The sequence below is a fragment of the Erythrolamprus reginae genome, chromosome Z (genome assembly GCF_031021105.1).
Source record: "Erythrolamprus reginae isolate rEryReg1 chromosome Z, rEryReg1.hap1, whole genome shotgun sequence".
Classification (NCBI taxonomy): Eukaryota; Metazoa; Chordata; class Lepidosauria; order Squamata; family Dipsadidae; genus Erythrolamprus; species Erythrolamprus reginae.
Window position 1 is genome coordinate 7,847,291 of NC_091963.1, and position 18,993 is coordinate 7,866,283.

Consider the following 18,993-nt stretch of genomic DNA (forward strand, 5'->3'; position numbering starts at 1 on the left):
TTGTTCTGAATCCAAGGAGGAGCTAGATAATTGATCTCCTTCTGAGCTGTCTGCCACACTCTCCTCCTCCCTGTCACTCATGTCTTCTTGGTCAGAGGAGCCTTCATCAGCAGATTCCACCGGGGGCAAAACAGGCCTGCAGCATGTGGATGTCTCCCCCACATCCACAGTCCTTGGGGCAGGAGCTGGGCCAGAGCTAACCACAACAATTAGTAATATGGTTGTTAAGTGAAACTGCCTTCCCTGTTGACTTTGCTTTCCAGAAGCTCATAAAAGGTGACACGAGGACACTGCAACTATCACAAATGTGAGGCACTTGCCAAGCGTCTGGGTTTTTTTTCTTTGTATATTGGGCTGGATGTGGTAAGAGTTTGAGATAGAATAGTGAATGAGGGCGACACCTACCAGTCTCAGGAACTTACTAGGCTACAATCTTTGCTTCCAATGTCCTTCAGGCTGATATTCTGACTGTTATTTATATGCTGCTGATAAATGATATATCCCAACAACCAAGGGGAGGAATAATTCTGTTTTTAAATTATGGACCACTGCCCCTTTTCCCTCCAATCACAACTAGCTAATAATCTTTTTGCTTTGACAAAACTGTTCATAGCAGAGACTTCACCTCTTTGGAAATGCTACAGGTGTAGGAATAAAGACAAGCCAATTAAAAAATAAAAGTCGTATTCAAGGACACAAGATATGCATTGTTTGGCCCGCGTGAGCTATTCATGGGTATGTTTCTTGACCTAGACCTCCCTATCTGAAGACCTGAACAAGAGGCAGCTTTTATCACCCCACCGCCTTTCTATGGAGCATCCCGAGGAACACTTTCAAAGGCAACGTGCGGTCAGCGCTGTTAGCATCATCACCAGTGCCCTGGAAGGTAAGATTTCCCTATGATACTCTACCTAGGGCAGGTGTCTCCAAACTTGACAATTTTAAGATTTACCATATTTTTTCAGAGAATAAGACGCGCCTTAGTTTTTAGGGAGGAAAATAGGGAAAAGAATCTGCTTACCAGATATTCATCTGGCTAACGTCCTTAGTCTGGTCAGATTCAGCACATTATTTTATACCCTGGTTAAGGACTTTAAAAAATTATTCTGAGAGTGTAATAATTTAATTTAATTTAATTTAATTTAATTTAATTTAATTTAATTTAATTTAATTTAATTTAATTTAATTTAATTTAATTTAATTTAATTTAATTTAATTTAATTTAATTTAATTTAATTTAATTTAATTTAATTTAATTTAATTTAATTTAATTTAATTTAATTTAATTTAATTTAATTTAATTTAATTTAATTTAATTTAATTTAATTTAATTTAATTTAATTTAATTTAATTTAATTTAATTTAATTTAATTTAATTTAATTTAATTTAATTTAATTTAATTTAATTTAATTTAATTTAATTTAATTTAATTTAATTTAATTTAATTTAATTTAATTTAATTTAATTTAATTTAATTTAATTTAATTTAATTTAATTTAATTTAATTTAATTTAATTTAATTTAATTTAATTTAATTTAATTTAATTTAATTTAATTTAATTTAATTTAATTTAATTTAATTTAATTTAATTTAATTTAATTTAATTTAATTTAATTTAATTTAATTTAATTTAATTTAATTTAATTTAATTTAATTTAATTTAATTTAATTTAATTTAATTTAATTTAATTTAATTTTTAGATTTGTATGCTGCCCCTCTCCGGAGACTTGGAGTGGCTCACAACAATGACAACAATGTAAACAAATCTAATACATTTAAAAAACATCTAAAACCCCATTATTAAAACCATACATCACATACCATACATAAATAATATAAACCCAGGGGCTCAATTTCCCCATGCCTGATGACATAGGTGGGTCTTCAGTAACTTACAAAAGGTAAGGAGGGTGGGGGCAGTTCTGATCTCCGGGGGGGAGTTGATTCCAGAGGGCCAGGGCTGCCACAGAGAAGGCTCTTCCCCTGGGGCCTGGCAGACGACATTGTTTAGTCGACGGGACCCGGAGAAGGCCAACTCTGTAGGACCTAATCGGTTGCTGGAATTCTTGCGGCAGAAGACAGTTCTGAAGGTATTATGGTCCGATGCCATGTAGGTCTTTATAGGTCATTACCAACACTTTAAATTGTGACCGGAAACTAATCGGCAACCTATGCAGGCCGTGGAGTGTTGACGAGATGTGGGCGAATCTAGGGAGCCCCACAATAGCTCTCGCGGCCGCATTCTGCACGTAACAAGTAACAAGCAACAAGCTTGCAAGCCAGTAAGAGCTGGGAACATCATTTGCACCTGGAAATAAACACTCTGAGCAGATACAGCAATGGAAAAAACCCTGCAAAGACTTAGGGCTTGGAAAACATTCTTCTTTGCAGAGAGTAACAATGAAAGAGCTTGCAAGCCGGTAAGAGCTAGGAACATTTTTAGCACCTGGTTAGGGCTGGAAAGAAACTTACTCTGAGCAATTTAGAGCTGTGAAAAAAACCTGCAAAGACTTCGGGCTGGGAAAACATTATTCGCAGAGAAAAACAATGAAAGAGCCTGCAAGGTAAGAGCTGGGAGCTAGTTAGGGCTGGTGTGTGTGGGGGGTGGGGGTGGGGGTGGGGGGGAAAGCTACATTCAGAGTATAAGACGCACCCTAACTATCAGCCTATTTTAGGGAGGAAATAGGTGCGTCTTATACACCGAAAAATATGATAACTCCCAGAATACTTCAGCTCTTGTGGCAGATTGAGGAATTCTGGGAGTATGTCCCCAAGTCTTAAAGTTGCTAAGTTTGGAGACCCCTGAATTACAAGATCAGAAATATCGTGATATATACAGTAGGCAATCCTTGACTTAGGACTGTTTCTTTAGCCACTATTGAAAGTTACAGTGCCCTCAGAAAAAGTGATCTATGATCTGTACTCACATTTACAATCATTGCCCTCCAAGGTCTTCATGTAATTGTAATTTAAGCACTTGGCAGCTGGCTCGCATTTATGACCAGTTGCAATATCCTGTGGTGACATGATCGTGATTTGTGACTTTTCTTGCTAATTTTTGGCAAAATCAGAAATTGGGGAGAAGCTGATTCACTTAATGACCTCATGATTCATTTAACTTCCATAATTATTCCGTTAATGACCGACATTAAAAAAATGGTTCTAAAATCAATTTAGTGCCACAACAATAATGGGATTATTATAACAATTTTAATGGAAATTCTGGTCCCACTTGTGGTCGTACAGAATAGAATATCAAGTCATGCACCATTTTGCAGATTGCTTGTTGAATGGCAGCCTGTTCTATATCAGCCTTCCTCTAATCTAACAGCTTCCAGATGCACTGGGACTACAACACCCAGAATTCCCGGGCAGCATTTTTCAAGCTCTTGGGGTTGCAGTCACAGTGCATGAGATAGATGTGGGGAATATGTGTCCCATATGAAAGCTGTTGTAAGAGATCTTTATTTAACCTTTGGGAAAGAAATCCTGCTAATCTCCCCTTAATAGGATTTTGTATTGTTTCATTCAGAAGCAACATTAGGTTAACTCTAGCAGCTCAGAATTACACAGAGCAGTTGTATAAATATCAACTGAGAAGTAAGTAAGTTACATAATATGGCCAGAATGTAATCACTTATTGTAGCGTGGACGTGGCCTTATAAAGTGCATAGATACTCTTGTTACAGCAATTCTTCAGGTTATTTTGGTAATGACACACAACTATTAGATGCTCCCTTTGTCAGGGAGTCTCTGGATATTTTTCATACCAGGTAGTTTTGCCCTTCCTGATTTTTCTCAACAATAATTAAGTCTACCTAATTATCTTGTCAACACTCCGCGGCCTGCACTGGCTGCCGATAGTTTCCGGTCACAATTCAAAGTGTTGGTTATGACCTATAAAGCGCTACATGTCATCGGACCAGAATACCTCTGGGACTGCCTTCTGCCGCACCAATCCCAGCGACTGATCAGGTCCTACAGAGTTGGCCTTCTCCGGGTCCCGTCGACAAAACAATGTCTGGCGGGACTCAGGGGAAGAGCCTTCTTGTGGCGGCCCCGGCCCTCTGGAATCAACTCCCCCTGGAGTTTAGGACTGCCCCCACCCTCCTTTTCTTTCGGAAACTCCTGAAAACCCATCTATGTCGCCAGGCATGGGGAAATTGACATACCCCTAGCTGTTTCGATTTACGTATGGTTTGTCTGGATAGTATGATTGCTTTTTATAAGGGTTTTTAAAAACTTTTTTAATATTGGATTTGTATATGTATTGCTTATGAGCCGCTCCGAGTCCTCAGAGAGGGGCGGCATACAAATCTAATAAATTATTATTAGTAGTAATAAAACTGTCTTGCCTACCAACAGAAATTTTGAACTCAATTGTGGTCATAACTTGAGCATTACCTATAATCTTTGAACAGGTGAGCAAGACAGTTTTTAAGTGAGTTTTATTCCAGTTTGCGAACTTTCCTGTCACAGTAAGGAATCACTACAATTGTTAAGTTAGTAATTTAGTTGTTGAATCAATCTGGCTTCTTCGTTGACTTTGCTTGTTGGAAGGTTGCAAAAGACGATCACGCGACCCCGAGACACTGCAATTGTCATAAATACATACCGGTTCCGAAATGTTCAAAATTCCAACATTTAGATCAAGGACTGCCTGTATGTGCTTCGTCGCATGCTGGAACTTTCTTTCTAGACATAGTTTCCCTGATGTAATTCTGTATCTACTGTACTTAGATGTAAAATTGGTAAAAACAAGGGCAAGGAAAGAGAGAGGCATTTAGAATTTGTTCTGTGCGAAGGTTATGGAAATTATAGCCCTCCAGATGATGCTGTTAAGAATCCTTTCTAGTACAGTTGGTGGCAGACAATGTTAGGAATTGTGTTTCAGCAGTGTCTGACGGCATACAGATTCTTTTTCTAAGGACTGAGGCAGAACTGGGAGTAAGGTTAAGTGTTTAAGTGAGTAATCTGTTTAGAGTCGTTATGTTACCACAGATGTCAAAATCCAACCCTTCTTGAACTGTGTTGACCCTTACCTGGCGCCAATTTAGTATTGAACTTTAATCGACTATATTCTTGTGTATAAGCTTGAGCAATAGAGCTTTTGAACTTTAACTTATGGTTCGGATTTGTTGCACCCAACATAAATGGTAGAAATTCCAAATAAAAAGCATAGGATTTCCATTCCAGCGGGAGGCTAGAAAGGCCTAGCCTGCTCTGTGTGTGTGTGTCAAAGGAAGCTAGGGAGGATTTGGAGGGTATTGTTAGTGGGAGTTATTTACTGGAGCAAATTATGAGTTTTCCTTCTGGCTTCCCCATTGACTTTGCTTTTCGGAAGCTGACAAGAAAGTTGTAAATGACAATCATGGGACTAAAATTGGATACTTTAAGCAACTGATCCTGGAATACAGTGATACCTCGTCTTACGAACCCCTCCTCATACAAACTTTTCGAGATATGAACCCGGGGTTTAGATTTTTTTGCCTCTTCTCCCGAACTATTTTCACCTTACGAACCCGCCGCCACCGCCACCGCCGCTGGGATGCCAGACTTCCATTGCCAAGCGAAGGCTCCCCTGGTTGGGAAACCCCACCTCCGGACCTTTCATTGCCAGTGAAGGGCCCGTTTTTGTGCTGCTGGGATTCCCCTGAGGCTCCCCTCCATGGGAAACCCACCTCCGGACTTCAGCATTTTTGCGATGCTGCAGGGGAATCCCAGCATTGCAAAAATGGGCGCTTCCCTGGCAACAGAAGTTCGGAGGTGGGGTTTCAAGGACTTCGGAGTTTTTGCGATGCTGCGATTTTGCTGAAGCTCCCCTCGCTGGGAAACCCCACCTCCGGACTTCCGTTGCCAGTGAAGCACCCGTTTTTGCGATGCTGGGATTCCTATGCTGGGATTTCCCTGCAGCATCACAAAAATGCGGAAGTCTGGAGGCGGGGTTTCCCATGGAGGGGAGCCTCAGGGAAATCCCAGCAGCAGCGCAAAATCGGGCGCTTCAGCTGGCAAAAGGGGTGAATTTTGGGCTTGCACGCATTTATCGCTTTTCCATTGATTCCTATGGGAAGCATTGTTTCGTTTTACGAACTTTTCACCTTACGAACCTCGTCCAGGAACCAATTAAGTTTGTAAGACAAGATATCACTGTATATGAAACCCTTTGTAAATGAATAAGTAAAATTTGCTGAATGTTGCAGCAAATGTATTTCTTTCCTTTCCTGCTTCCAACTACTGCTACTTACCCTCTACATATTCTGTTCCCTCTAACGTAGAGCTTGAGGAATCTCAACAGAAATGTCCTCCTTGCTGGAATCACTTTGCAGTAAGATTTCTCATATGGGATTGCTGCCCAATGTGGCTCTTGATCAAGGAGAAAATTAAGTTCATCATTATGGATCCTTTCAGTGACCTCACAATCACCCTTTGCATTGTGATGAACACACTCTTCATGGCCATGGACCACTACAAGATGACCAAAGAATTTGAGGAGGTGCTCAACGTTGGTAATCAGGTATGTAGGTCATGTTTCATGTGTCTTGTTTCCTTCCTCCAACCGATAGTCTTCATTTTGGCCATGTCTCCCAGAGTTATTTTTAATCATGCTCCGGGAGTTACTATCTCAGCGCATCTGGTTCGGAAATGAATAATTCATTCCAACAGGAAGATAAATGAAATGACACGATGGAGTAGATCAAGAGCCCATGTAATCCAATTGCCTATATTTAACAATGGTCAGTCATATGCCTTGGGTGTGTCTTGCTATTGTCATCCCTGTTCATAAGGCAGATATTTATTCATTTGCTTACTTATTTTTATTTATCTTTAAATGTATATGTCTGCCCATCTCATTCAGAATAACAGAGTTAAAAGTGACTTTAGAAGTTCTAGTTCAACCTCCTGCTTATCCAGGAGACCCTTATTATTCTGGGCAAATGACTATCCAGTCTCTTTTTGCAAACACTTAGTGATGAAGCACCAAGAACTTGAGAAGGCAACTTGAGAAGAACTTGAGAAGGCAATGATTGATTGTCCTCAATGCCAGGAAATTTTTCCTACTTAGTTCTAGGTTGTGTCTCTCCTTGGTTAGTTTCCATCATTGCTTATTGTCCTGCCTTCAGGTTCTTTGGAGAATCGGTTGATTCACTCTTTTTTATGTAGCTATGATGTCACCCTTAGTCCTTCTCTTCATTAGATGGACGTATCCAGTTCTGGCAAAAGTTCTTCATATAGTTTTAGCTTCCAGTCTTCCTGTGACTCTGGGAAGGTAACAAGGTTAAAAGAGAAAAAAAAAAGAGTACAAAATGTTTTTAAACTGTCGCAAAAGTCATTAAAAAAGAACAAAAGTCTTTAAAACCCTTAAAATCATGCTATTAATTTTATGCTAGTAGCATTTATTACTTTTAGAAACAAAAAATGGGGGGGGGGGAATGGCCCAAAATTTGGTGCTTCATGTGATGTCAATGCATGGTCATCTTGACCCATGTAACTCTTGGTCATAAAAAGAAAAAGGATATTGCTTGTCACCAGGAGTTGGTGCTTTAGTTGTATAAGCTAATCACAATTGATTGCTTTGTTTCCTCTTAAACTTTCTTATTGTTACTTCCTGTCTTTAACAGCTGATGAATAGCCAACGTTGCAAAATTGTGGCCTAATCTAAGGGTTAAAAAAAAGTGTGCATGTAAGGATTAATTAATAAGGCATTAAGATTTCAGGGTAGACAATTGGGTGAGAATTAAAAGGCAATGGAATAAATGCTCAAGAAAAGATTATGATCCCGCTGTATAGAGTGCTGGTGAGACCACATTTGGAATACTGTGTTCAGTTCTGGAGACCTCACCTACAAAAAGATATTGACAAAATTGAACGGGTCCAAAGACGGGCTACAAGAATGGTGGAAGGTCTTAAGCATAAAACGTATCAGGAAAGACTTCATGAACTCAATCTGTATAGTCTGGAGGGCAGAAGGAAAAGGGGGGACATGATCGAAACATTTAAATATATTAAAGGGTTAAACAAGGTCCAGGAGGAAACTGTTTTTAATAGGAAAGTGAACACAAGAACAAGGGGACACAATCTGAGGTTAGTTGGGGGAAAGATCAGAAGCAACGTGAGAAAATATGATTTTACTGAAAGAGGAGTAGATGCTTGGAACAAACCTCCAGCAGACGTGGTTGGTAAATCCACAGGGACTGAATTTAAACATGTATATCCATCCTAAGGTAAAATACAGGAAATAGGATAAGGGCTGACTAGATGGACCATGAGGTCTTTTTTCTGCCGTCAATCTTCTATGTTTCTATGAAAGGTTCAATTCTCCAAAAATAAAATGATTGCGTGATTGTGGTGGAGAAATAAAGGATAGCCCAGATTATTTCTGAGCCAAATATATGGCAGTCTTTAGATTTTTGCTATTAAACATATAATAAGACCAGTGCCGCCTTCTCCAAATACAACATAAACCGTATCCTCATTAATCTGGGAAACCACCCATAACAAGGCAATCCTGCTTACGTTGAATATCCTGTGTTTTTTTTTTTTTGCAGATCTTCACTGGGATTTTTACGGCTGAGATGGTGTTTAAGGTTATAGCATTGGATCCATACTATTATTTTCAGCAAGGCTGGAATATTTTTGACAGTATAATTGTCACGCTAAGTTTGATGGAACTAAGCCTTTCCAGCATGGGGAATGTGTCTGTGCTACGCTCCTTTAGACTGGTAAAACATTTTGCCTTCCTCTTTTTCTCTCAGACATAAAATGCAAAGCCTGTGCAACAATTTTAGCAGGATTAAAATGAAATAAAATAAAATTGCATACAGGGTAGTAATGGTAGTCCTCCACTTAGGACCACAATTGAGCCCTACATTCATTTAAGTCAGCAAGGCTGTTGGCTGAGTGGATTTTGCCCCGTTTTACAAACTTTCTTGCCACCGTTTTATTTATTTATTTTATTTATTTAATTTGATTTCTATGCCGCCCTTCTCCTTAGACTCAGAGCGGCTTACAACATGTTAGCAATAGCACTTTTTAACAGAGCCAGCCTATTGCCCCCACAATCCGGGTCCTCATTTGACCCACCTCGGAAGGATGGAAGGCTGAGCCAACCTTGAGCCGGTGGTGAGATTTGAACCGCTGACCTTCAGAGCTACAAGTCAGCTTCAGTGGCCTGCAGTACAGCACTCTACCTGCTGCGCCACCCCGACTCATTATTTTTAATGAATAGTTTTCAAGTGAATCCCTGCAGGTGTTAAGTCAGGTCCCACGGTTGTTAAGTGAATCTGGCTTCCCCATTGACTTTGTTTGTCAGAAGGTCACAAAAGGGGACACTCATTAATATAAGCTGGTTGTCAGGTGCCTGACTTTTGATCATGTGACCGGGGGGGGCGGCTACAATGTGTAAATATGAGAAATGGTCATAAATATTTTTTTTCAGTGCCATCATAACATTGAATGGTCACTAAATGCAGTGATGGGCTCCTATGGGTAGGGTCAGGTACGCAGAACCGGTAGGAAAAAATTGAATTTTTTTCTTTTTTTCCTTTCTGGGCTCTGGGTATGTTTTTCCTATCACAGTAAATGAGGTTGAATGTGTATAATTTTAGAAGAGCTGTGCAGTGTGTGTGTGTGTGTACACATACACATACAGTTTATATAGTAGATAATATATTTTTGTGTGCATGTACTATTTAATTCTATGTATATGGCATATATACATAGAATTAAATAGTATATTTTGGATGTTCAGCAATAGATAAGGAAATTGTATCTCTTTCAGGTGAAGAGAAGCCAGGCACCTTAACCCAAATCTGTCATGTGAGTTGGCCACCTTTAAACCAGTCTCATGACCTTTAAGCCACTCCCCCAGTCACATGATCGTCAAGCCACTCCACCTGGTCACATGGCTGGCAAGCCACACCCATAAAATAAGCCACACCCACAGTGTGGTAGTAAAAAAAATTGTAGCCCTTCACTGACTAAATGAATGGTTGTAAGTTTAATGGTTGTAAGTCTGCACTTTACCTCCTTTCTTGTACGTGACACCCATGTTTACCATTTCATCCAATTTCCTACAGTGAGCCACACAACCATACTGATCTAATTATACCATAGCAGCAACTACTGACTCAACTTACTGTGGTCTCTCAAAGGGCCTTGAAAACTACAGTTCATCTCAAGGGTACCATGTTGATGTAGGCAGTGTGACATATGATAATTACGAGTGAACATCGTTGTGCTCTTTTCAAAACGATCTGCATTGCAAACACTGAATTATTTAAAACAGCTTTATGTCAGGGGGTGCAATGGCTCAGCGGTTAAAGACGCCGAGCTTGTCAGCAGGAAAGCTGACAGCCTGGGTTCAAGACCCGAGTGTTGCCTTGATGGGGAGAACTCCTGCTACCTGCCCCGGCTCCTCCCAGCAGTTTTAAAACACGTAAATGTGAGTAGATAAATAAGAACCACTTTGGTGGGAAGCTAATGGTGTTCCGGGTTCCTTGGCATATACCCATGCTGGTCATTTGACCATGGGAGAATTTTTGGACATCACCAGCTTCTTCGGCTAAGAAATGGAGATGAACAATGATCCCTAGAGTTGGACATAGCTGGACAGGGAACCTTTAGCTTTAGTTTTATATCCGTTTTCATGTTAGTCAGCTCAAAGCAGTGTACTGACAGCAGTATTTATTTATTTACTTTATTTACTTTATTTACTTTATTTACTTTATTTACTTTATTTACTTTATTTACTTTATTTACTTTATTTACTTTATTTACTTTATTTTATTTATTTTATTTATTTTATTTATTTTATTTATTTTATTTATTTTATTTATTTTATTTATTTTATTTATTTTATTTATTTTATTTATTTTATTTATTTTATTTATTTTATTTATTTTATTTATTTTATTTATTTTATTTATTTTATTTATTTTATTTATTTTATTTATTTTATTTATTTTATTTTTTATTTATTTTATTTATTTTATTTATTTTATTTATTTTATTTATTTTATTTATTTTATTTATTTTATTTATTTTATTTATTTTATTTATTTTATTTATTTTATTTATTTATTTTTATTTTTATTTTTATTTTTATTTTTATTTTATTTTATTTATTTTATTTATTTTATTTTATTTTATTTTATTTTATTTATTTATTTTATTTATTTTATTTATTTTATTTATTTTATTTATTTTATTTATTTTATTTTATTTATTTTATTTATTTTATTTATTTTATTTATTTTATTTATTTTATTTATTTTATTTATTTTATTTATTTTATTTATTTTATTTATTTTATTTATTTTATTTATTTTATTTATTTTATTTATTTTATTTATTTTATTTATTTTATTTATTTTATTTATTTATTTATTTATTTATTTATTTATTTTATTTATTTTTTGTTATTTGTTTATTTTTATTATTTATTTTATTTAATTAATTAATTTGACTTCTATACTGCCCAATCCTGAAGGACTCAGGGCAGCTTACAACAATATAAAATTACAAATATAATAAAAAGAAGACAAATATACAGTCTAAAACTATACTGCTCAAAAAAAATAAAGGGAACACTTAAACAACACAATATGACTCCAAGTAAATCAAACTTCTGTGAAATCAAACTGTCCACTTAGGAAGCAACACTGATGGACAGTCAATTTCACATGCTGTTGTGCACATTCAAGTTTGTACAGAACAAAGAATTCAATGAGAATATTTCATTCATTCAGATCTAGGATGTGTTATTTGAGTGTTCCCTTTATTTTTTTGAGCAGTGTATAAAACCCTAATTAAAACCCATAGTTAAACTATCCAGTCAGCATACATGCATACCATTCCTACAATTTGACCATGATAGATGTCAATTCATGGCCCCCAGGCCTGCCAGCAAAGCCAGGTCTTCGTGGCCTTATGGAAGGCCAGTAGGGTGGGAGCAATATGGACATCAGGGGGGAAATGATTCCATAGAGCTGGGGCAACAACAGAGAAGGCCCTCCCCTGCAGCCCCACAACTAAGAAACATGGTTGCAAAGCATGATGTCCTATGGCTGTGTCACTTAGTAACAGCAATTTTAGTAGTTAAGTGAGGCCCTACAACTCTTTAAACTAGGGTCCGATTTGACTGCAATTTCCTGCTGGTTTCCCCATTGACTTTGCTCTTGGGAAGCCAGTAGAAAATGTTGGAACTTGCAGTCACATGGCTGCAGTTGAATGAGATGTTGCCAGCATGAGCCAGGCAGTAAGAGCAGGGGCTGCAGTCATATAATTGTGGGGATACAGGGGCAACCTGAACTACAAGAACCTGTTGTAAGTAACACTTGTTCAGGACTTTCATAACTTTGAACAGAACAAATTGTTATAACCCGAAGACTAACCTGTATGCCAGAAATGCAACCTTTGAACCTGGCTTCATTCATGTTTGCTCCAGGCACAGTTCAGTGTAGTTACATCAACTACAGCATAAAGATAGCCCCACGTAGAATATGTTACAATCCTAAAGGATTAGGACTAATCTATCCAAGCAAAGGTTTTAATCCATGCCCACATTGGCACTTGTGAGTAGTATGAGTAGCAAGCTGTAGTCCATAGCTTTCATGATACCCCCAGCCCCATCTTTACAACTCCCTTAGATTTTCAAGATGGCAATCCTTATTTGTAGGGGAGTAAGTGAAATCAGAATGTTTGCTCTTTAAGAACACAGCAAGCCCTCAAATAGGTAGGAAATAGAAGTGGCAAGTAAATTTTGCCTGGCGTTTTGTTTATCTTTCAATGGCGTTATAAATATTTCTGCAGATTTCTCGGCATCAATAGAGTAGTGGTTTGCTATTGCCTTTTTTCAATATGTTTTCCCCGCCCAACTTCCCACTCCAAAGATCTTTTTGCAGAATCTCTTTCAAGCGATAGCCAGGTCCATCGTTTAGATGTTACCATCTAAGATTAGCATATCTATTTTGAACCTTGGTCCAAATGAGCCAAATACCTGTCCACTCTTCCCAGTTCAGGTTGTAACTTCATTGTCCTATCTACTATAGACCTTCAAACTCCCTGCAAATCTCCCCACTCCCCCAATTGCTCGTCTTTTACTAAAGCTTTGGGAGACAGGATAGGACTCAATGAAGATAAGAGGGTTCATTCAAAACACCAGTAATTTAGACAGGAGTGAGAGTTATGCCTGCCACATGCAAATTTGGGCTGCTGTTCATTTCTTTTCCACATACTAAGACTTATACATGCACAGAAAGTGATGGGTATTTATTTATTTCTTTATTCTGTGGGACCGATTAGGTCCCACAGAATGGGCCTTCTCCGGGTCCCGTCAACTAAACAATGTCGGTTGGCGGGCCCCAGGGGAAGAGCCTTCTCTGTGGCGGCCCCGGCCCTCTGGAACCAACTCCCCCCGGAGATTAGAACTGCCCCTACTCTCCCTGCCTTCCGTAAAGCTCTTAAAACCCACCTTTGTCGTCAGGCATGGGGGAACTGAAACACCTCCCCCGGCCACGTACAATTTATGTATGGTATGTTTGTGTGTGTGCTTGTTAATATAGTGGGGTTCTTTTTAAAACTATTTTAAATACTTAAATTTATTGAATTTATTTGGATTTGTACGATTGTTTATATTTTTTGTTGTGAGCCGCCCCGAGTTCACGGAGAGGGGCGGCATACAAATCTAAATAATAAATAATAAATAAATAAATAAATAAATAAATAAATAAATAAATAAATAAATTTTAATGCTGCCCTTCTCCTTAGACTCAGGGCAGCTTACAACGTGTTAGCAATAGCACTTTTTAACAGAGCCATCATATTGCCCCCACAATCCGGGTCCTCATTTTACCCACCTCGGAAGGATGGAAGGCTGAGTCAACCTTGAGCCGGTGATGAGATTTGAACCGCTGACTTGCAGATCTAGCAGTCAGCTTTAGTGGCCTGCAGTACCGCACTCTACCCACTGCGCCACCTCGGCTCAGAGCAACAGAACTCTTATCCTTGTTTTTTAATCCACACTGGCTCTTCACCTTCTTCAATTAGAGGGAGTCCTCAATTTAGGACCGTCATTGAGCCCAAAATTCTTGTTGCTGAGTGAAACAGTTCTTAAGTGAATTCTGCCCCAGTTTACGACCTTCCTTGTCATAGCTGCTATGTGAATCACTTGTTAAGTGAACCTGGTTTCCCCATTGACTTTCCTTGTCAGAAGTTTGCAAAAGGAGATCAAATGACTCTGGGACATTTTATTAATTAATTTATTAATTTATTTATTTATTGGATTTGTATGCCACCCCTCTCCGGAGACTCGGGGTGGCTAACAGCAATAATAAAATTGCATATAATAATAATCCAATACTAAAAACAATTAAAAACCCATTATTATTAAAAAACCAAACAAACATACAGACATACCATGCATAAAAGTGTAAAGGCCTAGGGGGAAAGAGTATCTCAATTCCCCCATGCCTGGCGGCAGAGATGGGTTTTAAGTAGCTTACGAAAGGCAAGGAGGGTGGGGGCAATTCTAATCTCTGGGGGGAGTTGGTTCCAGAGGGCCGGGGCCGCCACAGAGAAGGCTCTTCCCCTGGGTCCCGCCAAGCGGCATTGTTTAGTTGACGGGACCCGGAGAAGACCCACTCTGTGGGACCTAACTGGTCGCTGGGATTCGTGCGGCAGAAGGCGGTCCCTGAGATAATCTGGCCCATTGCAAGAATCATACATATGAGCTAAGTGCCAAGAGTTTGAATTTTGATCAAGTGACCATGGGGAATGCTGCAATAGTTGTGTGAAAAATGGTCATGTTGCTTTTTTTCAGTGGTTTGTAATTTCGAACGGTCACTAAACAACCAATTGTAAATTGAGGGCTACTTGTATATTCCATCCATCCATTTACCTACCCAGATTAATACCATTCAGTGCTCCTTGTACATCTCTGAGTTACATTTCTGTGATTTTTTTTTTACCCCTTACAGCTGAGGGTCTTCAAGCTTGCAAAGTCTTGGCCAACATTAAATACGCTTATTAAAATAATTGGAAACTCAGTGGGAGCCTTGGGAAATCTTACCCTGGTCTTGGCCATCATTGTCTTCATTTTCGCCGTGGTCGGGATGCAGCTCTTTGGAGACTTGTACTACAAGAACGTCAGCCGAATCAGCAGCAACGGAATGCTACCACGCTGGCACATGAAGGACTTTTTCCATTCTTTCCTCATCATCTTCCGCATCCTTTGCGGAGAATGGATTGAAACTATGTGGGACTGCATGAAAGTCGTTGGTCAGCCACTGTGTCTCCTGGTGTTTTTGCTGGTCATGGTAATTGGGAACCTGGTGGTAAGTACTGTAAGGCATTTTGGGGGGCGGGGGTTGGGTTCCTTCCGTATCTTTGCTGCAGTTTCTACTGTCCTGGGGTGATTACAGATAATCCTTGACCTATGACCACAATAGACCCCAATTTTAACAGAGGGACAGAATCAAGATTACATGAAGTGTTAATAATAATAATTAATAATAATAATTTATTGGATTTGTATGCTGCCCCTCTCTGTAGACTCAGGGCGGCTAACAACAATAATAAACACAACATGTACAATCCAATAATAAAAACAACTAAAAATCCCTATTATAAAACCAAACATACACACAAACATACCATGCATAACTTGTAATGGCCTAGGGGGAAGGGCTATCTCAACTCCCTCATGCCTGGCGGTATAAATGAGTCTTGAGTAGTTTACAAAAGACAGGGAGGGTGGGGGCAGTTCTGATCTCCGGGGGGAGTTGGTTCCAGAGGGCCGGGGCCGCCACAGAGAAGGCTCTTCCCCTGGGGCCCGCCAAACGACATTGTTTAGTCGATGGGACCTGGAGAAGGCCAACTCTGTGGGACCTTATCAGTCGCTGGGATTCGTGCGGTAGCAGGCAGTTCCGGAGGTAATCTGGTCCAATGCCATGTAGGGCTTTAAAGGTCATGACCAACACTTTGAATTGTGACCGGAAACTGATCGGCAGCCAATGCAAACCACGGAGTGTTGAAGAATACCACTTTATAAGGCCTTGGTAAGGCCACGCTTGGAATACTACATTGAGTTTTGGTCGCCATGATGCAAAAGGATGTCGAGACTCTAGAAAGAGTGCAGAGAAGAGCGACAAAGATGATATGGGGACTAGAGGCTAAAACATAGCCTCTAATTAAACTAGCTAATTAAACTAATTAAACTAGCCATGCCCCAGCTTCTTTATAATGGTTGCAAGAACTGGGCATGGCTAGTTTAATGAAAAGAAGGACTAGTGGAGACATGACAACAGTCTTCCAGTATCACAGGGGTTGCCACAAAGAAGGAGTCAAGCTATTCTCCAAAGCATCTGAGAACAAGAAGCAATGGGTGGAAACTAAACAAGGAGGGAAGCAACTTAGAGCTAAGGAGAAATCTCCTGACAGAACAATTAATCAGTGGAACAGCTTCCCTCCAAAGTTATGAATGCCCCAATACTGGAAGTTTTAAAGAAAATGTTGGATAACCACCTGTCTGAAGTAGTGTAGGGTTTCCTGACTAGGCAGGGGGTTGGACGAGAACAGAGGTAGGTAAAGTCGGCTCTTCTATGACATATGGACTTCAACTCCCAGAATTCCTGAGTTAGCATGATTGGCTCAGGAATTCTGGGAGTTGAAGTCCACAAGTCATAGAAGAGCCAACTTTGCCTTCCCCTGGACTAGAAGACCTCCAAGGTCCTTTCCAACTCTATTGTTATTGTACTGTTATTTCTGTTGCCTAGTATTTGTGAGTTGCACCTCATTCGCTACCATCCCATTCTATGGCCTTTCTTCCCACTATGATTAAGTGAATCAATAAAGTTGTTAAGTTGGTCATGTGGTTATGAAGTGAACCTGGCTTACCCATTCATTTTGCTTCTGAGAAGGTCACGAAAGGTGAACACTTTGTATGCTGCCTTGAGTCTCCGGAGAGGGGCGGCATACAAATCGAATCAAATCAATTAATCAATCAACCAACCAATCAATAAACAAATAAACAAATAAACAAATAAACAAATAAACAAATAAACAAATAAACAAATAAACAAATAAACAAATAAACAAATAAACAAATAAACAAATAAACAAATAAACAAATAAACAAATAAACAAATAAACAAATAAACAAATAAACAAATAAACAAATAAACAAATAAACAAATAAACAAATAAACAAATAAACAAATAAACAAATAAACAAATAAACAAATAAACAAATAAACAAATTAACAAATTAACAAATTAACAAATTAACAAATTAACAAATTAACAAATAAACAAATAAACAAACAAACAAACAAACAAACACTTGACCCCGGGACACTGCAACTTCTATAAATATGAGTCAGTTGGCACTCTTCTAAGTTTTGAACATGTGGCCATGGGAAAGCTGCAACAATTGTGTTGAAAACAGTCATTTCAAAAATACTTTTTTCCCCAGTTCTTCAAACAGTCACTAAAATATGGTTGTAAGTCAAGGATTATCTGTACAAGAATTATTCTAAGAACTCCACGGCTAAAAGATGGGACATAGTTTTTTTGTATATCAGGTGTCCAACGCATTGCATAACTGTTTCTTCGGTAGAATTATAAAGATTTGTAGGTATTGCAAACATAAAATCTTTCCAGAATAATTACAAATGAGACAAAATAGAATAAATATAACGTTGATTGATTGCCAATCCTGAGGGAAACCAGATTTTCTTACTCAATCCTTCTCCTGTTCCAGGAGACTTACTTTTAGTAGGAAAAGTAAAGATGGATATTATGTCAACAGATGAAGTGAGGGAAAACATTGTCTGTATGCAACATATGTTCTTGGGGAGTAATTCTGACAGCCCTCTCGTCCTGGATTCAGATACTACAGATGTATCTATTGTCTTCTCTTATAATTGATGATACAGATGTGTGTTACACTCTCAGTTTCTTTGCAGGAATTATGACTCAGATTTCTGCTTTTGAAACATAGCTCAACGTGTTAAGTATCTGGGACAGCTCTTTTACCTCAGTGTGTTTTGAGGTTATTAACCTGCCAGTAGGCCTGTCACATTGCTGATTAGAACACACTGTTCCACAACTGATCACAGTATATTTGTATATCTGAATGACCTAGCAGTTTTGCTTATCATGTCTGGAGAGTACTAGATTGTGGATAGTTGTCATCAACTTTGCCTGCGCGATTGGAGTCATCTCTGGTATGTTAGAGATTCAGGGGTCCTTGGCGCTCTCTGAGCTTGGTTGTTTTATTGCAGATGTTTCATCATCTGCAATAAAACAATACTGACGGTGTTAGGAAACACCACAAGTAGTCTGTTTGGCTAATGAAACCTCTGCAAGAAAACAACTAAGCTCAGAGAGCATCAAGGACTGCTCATTTCAACCCTGAGCTACAAACATTATTCTGCATGTTATAATTTGCCAGTTCAACAATTACTGTATTTTTTGGAGTACAGTGTTTCCTCGATTTTCGAGGATTCGAACTTCGCGAAAAGTCTATACCACGGTTTTTCAAAAATATTAAATAAAAAATACTTTGTGGGTTTTTTCCCCTATGCCACGGTTTTTCCCGCCCAATGACGTCATATGTCATCACCAAACTTTCATCCGCCTTTAATAAATATTTTTTTAAATAAACTTTAATAAATAAACACAGTGAGCAATAATCTAAATGGTTGCTAAGGGAATGGGAAATTGTAATTTAGGGGTTTAAAGTGTTAAGGGAAGGTTTGCGATACTGTTCATAGCCAAAAATAGTGTATTTACTTCCGCATCTCTACTTCGCGGAAATTCGACTTTCGCGGGTGGTCTCGGAACGCATCTCCCACGAAAATCGAGGAAACACTGTATAAGACACACTTTTGTTTTGGGGGAAGAAAATAGGGAAAAGAATCTGCTTAGCAGGTATTCATCTGGCTAGCATTCTTAGTCAGGTCAGCTTATTATATCTCCTGGTTAGGGCTT

At 38.5% G+C, this 18,993-nt stretch overlaps 1 protein-coding gene across 2 annotated transcripts in view; it reads left to right on the top strand.

Moving 5' to 3' along the window:
- The window catches only part of LOC139154386 (sodium channel protein type 5 subunit alpha-like), a 408,716-nt gene that overhangs the window by 181,326 nt on the left and 208,397 nt on the right, over positions 1–18,993 (top strand). For both annotated transcript variants that reach the window (XM_070728917.1, XM_070728916.1), the window contains exons 11-14: positions 754–886; positions 6,279–6,517; positions 8,550–8,723; positions 14,979–15,335. In XM_070728917.1, coding sequence (XP_070585018.1) covers positions 754–886; positions 6,279–6,517; positions 8,550–8,723; positions 14,979–15,335 — 903 coding nt within the window. The remainder of the gene's footprint in view (positions 1–753; positions 887–6,278; positions 6,518–8,549; positions 8,724–14,978; positions 15,336–18,993) is intronic.